Source organism: Telmatherina bonti, assembly GCF_933228915.1.
Source record: "Telmatherina bonti genome assembly, chromosome: 13".
Lineage (NCBI taxonomy): Eukaryota > Metazoa > Chordata > Actinopteri > Atheriniformes > Telmatherinidae > Telmatherina > Telmatherina bonti.
The window spans coordinates 14,670,411-14,678,438 of NC_136611.1; the positions used below are offsets into that span (position 1 = coordinate 14,670,411).

Here is an 8,028-nt window from a genome sequence, read left to right on the forward strand (position 1 = left end):
GCGAAAAGATGTTTGCCAGTGCAGTAATTATCCAATAGGAGGCACGTACATATTTACTTAGTTGAATCCAGTGTATCAAGAAACATAAATGCCGACGGACAATTCAGTTACATTACATCACTTCAATTATATACCCACCGAGCGTAGGCGAAATGATTGGCGGTTGACCCTTCTCGGCTTCCTTAAGCTAGCCTGTTTGTTATGCTAGTGGCTATTAGCTGTTTCGTAGAGTGACTAGCGTTAAAAGCTAAACAGGCAAGTGTATCAGGGTCTAACTAATGAAAAAAAAAAAAAATCTTACTTGCTGTAGTTTTTACTAACTTAGTGATATATTTTTGTTTTACATTTTTTATGCGGCTTGCAATTCAAATAATTAGCCAGTGTCAGACTGCTAGCTGCGATGAGCTATTACCATAACTATTCTGTAAACAGCTGTTTACTACAGCTAGCACTATGAATTAGCTTTTTAAAGGAAAATATAAGATGATGTTTAAATAGTTTCGTGGAAAAAGTGTTAAGTGTACAACTGCAAGAGTCCAATTTGTAAGTTCTTTATTTCTATTTTTCTTTCCACTGCTGGAGAAGAATTTAGTTAAATTTACCCTGATTTGGGGGCTAAGGTGATGTATTTAATGTCTTTGTTTTGTGTATCAACTTAAATAAAAGCTAAATTATTTAGGAAACCTATTAAAGAAGCAAATCTTATTATCTGAAAACCGACAGGTGATTGACATAATTTGAAAATCATTACAAGCGATTTTAATTGATTTCCATTCTGCTCAGGTTAGGGCTATTATGTATTGATTCTATCAATAAAGTTTCTCTGATCAGATATTTGTTTTAAGACTGATTAAAAAGTAACTAATAGCAATTCTTAATCCCAAAATTCAAAGATGCTCAGTTTATACTATCCTAAAATAGCCCATTTTCAAATTTGAGCTGCTAAAAACAGAAAATGCATTGCCTCTCCCTGTGATAAATTGCACATAATATTTCTTCTTAGTTAAAATAAAGTTGATGATTACTGGCCAGTTAAATAAATGTCTTCAGCACTGACCTTTGTAGCAGTCACAGACAGACATTCTTCTGCAAGAAGCCCTCCTACTTCCTAGTCACTTTAGAGAGATAGAGATGCATGTGGTCTCTGGATGTGTTATTTTCCTTTTTAAGTTTTAATCAGTTACATAGCTTAATGTCAAACACGATGAAGTCTACGTTGTTCTTTTTTTATTACTAGTTTATTGAATGATGACACTGTCTCTTTTAAAACTACCACTGAGATATAAATTGCAAGTCTATTCAGCGTTGTCTTGTTATGCGGTAAAAGCACATAGTAACCACTAAAAGAGGGGGAAAAAGTACATGCTTTGAGTCGGTGTTGGACTGTTGTATTCACTGAATGTGTCACTTTGCCTTGACCTGTAAGCTCTTACACCATGACGTAAAGGAATGTCTTGTACTGCTTTGTGTCTTTGCAGGGTGAAGAATATGGTTGTCAATCTTTGCCGGCCACACTTTTATACAACGGCTCATTGCAACAAGGTGTGACACATTTTGTTGTCTTAATTGTGTTAATGTACTTGGATCCATCAATTTTTGACTCACGGCTTTCAGAACATTTCAGGTGCTTTTAGTACCCAACAATTAGATGACTCAATTTAGAAACAACTGCAAGCTTAAATACTCAGCCCATCAAATGAGTTGGGGTCTTAGAAGGGCTATTCATCCTGTTTCTCTTTAAAAAAATAATGTTAAATAATATGTCCAGCATGTTTTAGATAAATTGAAAGAAACCCAGCTGTGAAACAGCATAGGAGGAATGTGGAGGACAGTGATGTGAAAATAAAGACGCAGGGGATAAAAGTGGTGTGTGGGAGACTGAGTCGCAAACGTCCTTGTTCATTTTATTCATATTCTGTCTTATCATGGCTGTCTTTTCTCTGCACTCAGGGAATGAAATATATGTACTTCTCAAGAAATTTTACAAGAAAATTAGATTGATTTATTTTATGTTTTTTTTACCGTTCTTTTGCTTTATCTTGTTTTTAGACATGTAACAGCTAAACCATGTAATGGTACACAGACTGCTGTTATCTTTAACACATTTTATATTTGAAAATAATACACATTATTTTAAAAATTTGGCCAGTTTTACAGGGGAAAGTAAAGACTAAGTAGAAATAAAATATATCCAAAAATTGGTGCTTTATCATTATGTGTTTACTCATATTTGAGAATGCTGAATGTCAACGTTGGTAGTTATGTCTAACACTTACTAAACAAGTCTTGGGAATGTGTTTTTAACAATAGCTTCTCTCTGGTGGCTTTAAACTTCTATCTTTAATAGCTGCACATATCTAGATACTTTTTCACTTGAGTGACATATATTAATTTTTCCTATGTTCAGTTGTGTGCAGATGGCTATGACGTAACAAACCTTGTGTCGGCAGACCCAGTGCTGCAGAGACGAGGTTTCAAGCTGGAATACTTCCTACGTCCTCCCCTACAGGTAAGGTGATGCTGCACTGTTAGAGTAGAGGGTTTTTATCAGAGCTCATTATCATTAACTCATTGTGAGACTTAAGAGTGACAAATAAATTTCATTTCAGGACAATGAGCATTATTGGAAAATCTGGCAGTTCTTTAGAGGAAACTAAATTAATATAAATGGAAAAAAAAATAACCAAGAATCAGTGCTGTACATTTAGTATTGCTCTGAAGATCTATATAAAGAAAGTTACAAACATCCAAAGTTTCAGCATCAAACACAAACTATTCATTTGTATTCAAGCGTCTGTAGCAGCGTGCTCTATACAGATGGTTAGTGTTAGTTCTTTGCTCTATTCTGTTAAATCCCTTTATTACGGAAGCGTAGAGCTGTCATCCTCATAAAAAAAAGTTATAACGTGATAGTTTTATTGTAAAACGTGAAACATATCATGTATCTGAAAACGTGAACTTGGTCATTTTCGACTTTAGATGAGGAAATTGTGTTCGGGGTGGATAGGAGATCACAAATGGCTCATTTACAGGACTTGATAGAGTTTTTCTTCATACTTGGGTTGAGACATTGTGAAATTATGGTGCTTTGGAACACTTTCGATCCATTGTAATAAATATACGTAGTTTATGGACATTTTTAAAAGGCATGGGTCTGTACAGAAGGAAAAATGAGTCCAATCCCCATGACGTGGCATAATTTCTAATTGGAACTTGAGCGGCACGAGAATCACTATGAATGCAAACATCATCGGTGCATCCAAGTGCCATCAATCCATCCCTCCTCTACCGCTTATCAGGGTTCTGATCGCAGCAGTAAGCAGGGAAGGCCCTCTCCCCAGCCACATTCGCCAACTCTGCGGGGGGGTCCCAAGGCGCTGAGAGATGTAATCCCTCCAGCGTTCAAGTGGTTATACGTTTTTACAATAAAACATATCACGTTATAACGTGATATGTTTCACGTTTTTACAATAAACTATCACGTTATAATGTAATAAGGCCCAAACTTTTTTTTTATGAGGATGACAGCTCTACACTTCCATACTTTATAAATACCGTCTACACTTTAGAAAAATGAGACTTTATTAGCTATGAGTTTTTTTGTTTTCCTGCTTTAGATTTGCATTTGAAGAGAAAATCAAACTAAACTTTCCACATACAGGACAGGTTGGGAATGCAAGTATGCACCTTACCTTTGACTTAGCAACTGATATTTTTAGTGGTTAGCCACTATATTCACTTTTTGTGAAGGAGATTAAAATATTGTAATACGTTTTTAATTCACTATTTTCCTGTCATTAAGCAAAAAAATTATTATGTACCAAGCTTTATTTTTCTGAATACAACCACAGATTAAGGCCAGTTGTTTTGCTCCAAAATAAATATTGGATCTATTTTAAAACCCGTGTTTCCAAAATATTTTTGCACTAAATCTTTCAGCCCAATAAATCCGAAGGAAATTGTATTAATATAATGCTTCTCTGTATTTCTGACTCTCACTTTGCGCAGTCTAACAACACAAATTTCTCACCAAAGAAAATGCAAGTAAATGATACTGCTAAAACCTTGATGCATGTCACTTCCAACCTTTACTACTAGGCCCAATTACCTGTTAACTCATCGATCTAAATCTACTTTAGGGGTGCCTACACATTCACAACACTTAAGCACCCACTGAATATACCAGAAGCCATTTGTCTGAACTACAAGTAAATAACAACTATACACTGTGAAATATCTCTGGTATCAACTAAGCATACAGTGAGACATCATCAGCCACTTCAGTGTTACCTGCTGCACCTTGCTGTCACACGTTGACAAACAAACAGCGGTTATGATGGCAAAACTATGTTAATAATATGAGTGACATTGTGGTTGTTGGGGCCAGTGATACTGTCATATACTGTAACTGCAAACAGAAAATGATGGGGTCATTTTTAATTAACCATACAAGATATATTTCACAAACTAGTTCGCAACTCAATTCAAAAAGCCAGTATAGCCCCACGCTATCCATTTTGAGTTAATCAAAGGGTGACTTGTGACAATGATCACAGCCATAAAGTACTACCTTAGTTTAATCAGTAGTAAATTGCAAATTTTGTAAGTGAAACCAGAAATTTCTCCAAATGACAATGAGCCAGCTATTTTCTTTCTGATGAAGACTGCAGTCTCTTTAAGAGTACTCTTAAAGAGAAGCAGTTGCACTTTTAAAGCAATAATATCAATGTCTACACAACATTTATGTTTTGAAAGTGAGGAGGATCACTGCAATCTTGGTAACATGTTGAACCCTTTTCGTCTCAGGTGACGTTGAAGTTCGGTTTCCAAGTGGAGCTTTGCCGAATAGATGTGGAGCTGTGGCCCTGGGGAATGGACCGCGGACAGGCCTGCAAAAGACTGGAGATCAGTACCTGTTCTGATCCCTGGTCTACTACAGACCACAAACAGACTGGGCAACAGGACCAGCTGAAGGTGAACGACCAGAGAGAAAAGAGCCGAGTGAAACACTCAAATGATGGCTGTAAATCTCAGCAGAGTAATGGCCACCATTGGAGTCTACAGGCCCAGCAGTGGGGTGACGAGGCTTCACGTGATCATCAAGAAAAAGGCCACATGTCCACATGCCAAACAAACGCTGAGCCAGAGTTTAAACTGGTTGCTCGCTGTGAACTTAAGGAAGAAGCACACATTTCTTTCAGACACGCAAATTTTCGACCCCGGGCCCCGTTCCTTTCCCCTCCTCCTCCACTGCCTGCAAACTGTCGGCAGGAGGATCTGTGGAGTCGGGGTCTGCTGTCGCTGGGTGCTGTGACACAGCTTCGTGTGACGGTGCCTTTTGGCGGAGCAGCGTCTTCTCTGGGGCTGAAAGCGCTGACTGTGTGGGGACAGCCTGCTCGCTCCTGCCCCGCAGAGGAAGTGGAGAAGATTAAACGAATCCACGAGGAACGTGAAAGACGGCTGATGCGACCTGTCTTCTCTTCCCCTTCTGCTCGACAAACCCCACATCCACTGCGAGCACCTCCAAGGTGAAGTATTCAGGAAGAAGCGACTATTTAATACCTGGTTTGCTGTATCTCAAGCTGCAACACTAATTAAGTCGTTCTGTTGATGGAATTTCTTTCTTCTTCAATATTACATATAACATTTGTTAGCAAATAATTCAGTTTTTATGAACATTTGTTTGAATTTTTGTTTGACTTTTGCAGTGTTTCCATCCCAGAGGAATTCCTTGATCCCATAACACAGGAAGTGATGATGCTGCCCATGCTGCTCCCCTGTGGTGTCTCTGTGGATAACACTACCCTTGATGAGTATCAGAAGAGGGAAGCAACTTGGGGTCGAGCACCAAACGACCCTTTCACTGGTGTCTCATTCTCATCAACCTCCCAGCCACTTCCCAACCCCCATCTAAAAAGCCGCATTGACCACTTCCTCCTGCAGAAAGGAATGATGACGAAAGATGGGACGGTCGGAAGACAAGACCAAAGAGAGAATCCACAAGCATCAAGACTTGTAGCCTCAAATGAGCACGGACAGTCCAAGAATTCCCTGTGTTTTAATAAAAATTCAAAGAAAACGAGGACTTCTGCGCAAATAGAAGATACTGCTTCTAATGATCTGCCTGACTGTATGAAAAGTAAACCAGGAATGGACAGGAGAAAGAAACGAGATCTAAGGGATATTTCCAAAGGGACAACAGAAGAATCAGTATGTGAAAAGCAACAACTTCTTCCAACAAAAAGATCAAGAAATGATTCAGTTTCTGGTGAGTCTAACGTGTGTGTGTGTGGAATCAGTTGCTTGTATTGGACTTTAAATACCGTGTGGTGGTTACCGAGCCATTCGGAAAGAGCACAGATTTAATGTCCTTGGGTTTTGCAGAAGTTCTCCAAAAATGACTAAACTGTGTAGATAATTGCAAACAGCTTTTTCCATCGGATACTAAAGACAGTTGCCTCTTTGGAATGATGTTTTTATTTTCTAGTGTCATGTAAACGAGACTAGAAAATGAGTGTTACATTTGTAGATAAGAGTTATATTTGACCAATTGCTGATCTGCTCCAGTGTTTTCACATAAGTCAGTACTGGAGACTCACCATCTTGGAACCTCTGCCAGGATTATAAAAGAATTTATTAGCAGGTATTGTTAATATTGGAAACAAAAATGAATGAATAAATAAAATAGTGTGATTAAAGTTTGGCCATATCATGCATTGAGGTATGAATGTAAAACATATTTGTGTTGTTGACGGCTGATTTTTCTTCCCATTTTTCTCTGTCATTGCACATTTTCAGCCCCCAGCTGCAGCACTCACGAGAATCGTTTGTCAGCTAGTCTGGATGAGGCTCTTCTCTCTGCGCTCAAGGGCCGACCCTCCTTCACTTCCAATTTGCCCGACCAAAAGGAGGGTATTTCTAACTGTGACCCACTAGAGCCCACAGACCGGACTAAGAATTCAGGCTTTCCAAGAACATCTGCTGGTAGGATCTATTGCAATCTCATGACATACTTGTGCTTTTACCTTTCAGGCATGTGAAATGCTTTGTATGAACATTTCAACCAAATCATATTTGTTTTAAATATATTTTCAAACATGAGGACACGTTCAATGACTTCCAATATAAACAGAATGTATTCCTTCTAAAATTATTTTTATTTAATGTTTTAGTGTCTTCAAACAAAAAACTGAGGGAAAAAAGCTTTTAACTTTTCTTAAGTTTCACTTTCTGCATTTTTTAACTAATGACCTGGGGTGACCTCATTTTACCATTTAAGCTTAGAGATGCACATGTGGCATCAGCATGTCGAGACACATTAATGAGTCTAATTTTTTAAATGATTTTTGGAAGCTAAGGGCATTTATCTTAAATTTTAGAGACAATCAAATGTTGTGAGTTGAGTCATTGATGCTGGAAATACATTCAAAAGGCAACCTTACATTAATAAATTATCCCTCCTTCAGACATGTTTTAAATCACCTCAGCAGGATAATACAAGTCACTGCATTGTCTGTGCAGAGGAAATGGCAGATTTTCAGAATGTCATAGAAGTACAGCAAAAATGAGCCTGAAAGCACACGGTTTATTTAGTTTGTGTGCGTTAAGTTATTAAATTCAAATGGCAAAAATACAAGTAAATGTTGCCAAGTTGCAACTTCTTTTTTCAACCAGGCTGTGTATTTACCTGCTTTGTGGACATTAGTTACTAGAATAGTCAGAGTCCTGTGCCGCTGGTTGGAGGGATCCACAGCTCTTGCTTGTCAGGATGAAGTTGGAGTAATCAGATTGTGGTAGATGTGAATTTGCCATCACATTAAGAAACAAGCTGGGATTAAAACTAATGAATGATGATGTTTTCCATGTTCATATTTAATGTCCCCTTCAGAGATCAGATCAGATTTGGTGTTTACAGAAACTGAAATTTTAACTAACGGGTTTGCAGTGTACTGTAAATATATTACCATATAAATATACTAAAGTATTTAAAATTGCTTCCTTGTTTTTTACTGTTAAAAAGTCAATTAC

The 8,028-nt window shown here is 37.8% G+C and overlaps 1 protein-coding gene across 1 annotated transcript in view; it reads left to right on the forward strand.

Moving 5' to 3' along the window:
• Nucleotides 1–404: 404 nt before the first annotated feature.
• ubox5 (U-box domain containing 5) overlaps nucleotides 405–8,028 on the forward strand; it is a gene marked incomplete at its 3' end in the record, with an annotated part of 7,873 nt that continues 249 nt past the window's right edge. Inside the window, exons 1-6 of the mRNA XM_079251628.1 lie at nucleotides 405–543; nucleotides 1,479–1,542; nucleotides 2,408–2,509; nucleotides 4,807–5,528; nucleotides 5,709–6,268; nucleotides 6,799–6,984. Coding sequence (XP_079107754.1) covers nucleotides 1,489–1,542; nucleotides 2,408–2,509; nucleotides 4,807–5,528; nucleotides 5,709–6,268; nucleotides 6,799–6,984 — 1,624 coding nt within the window. The 5' untranslated portion in view covers nucleotides 405–543; nucleotides 1,479–1,488. The remainder of the gene's footprint in view (nucleotides 544–1,478; nucleotides 1,543–2,407; nucleotides 2,510–4,806; nucleotides 5,529–5,708; nucleotides 6,269–6,798; nucleotides 6,985–8,028) is intronic.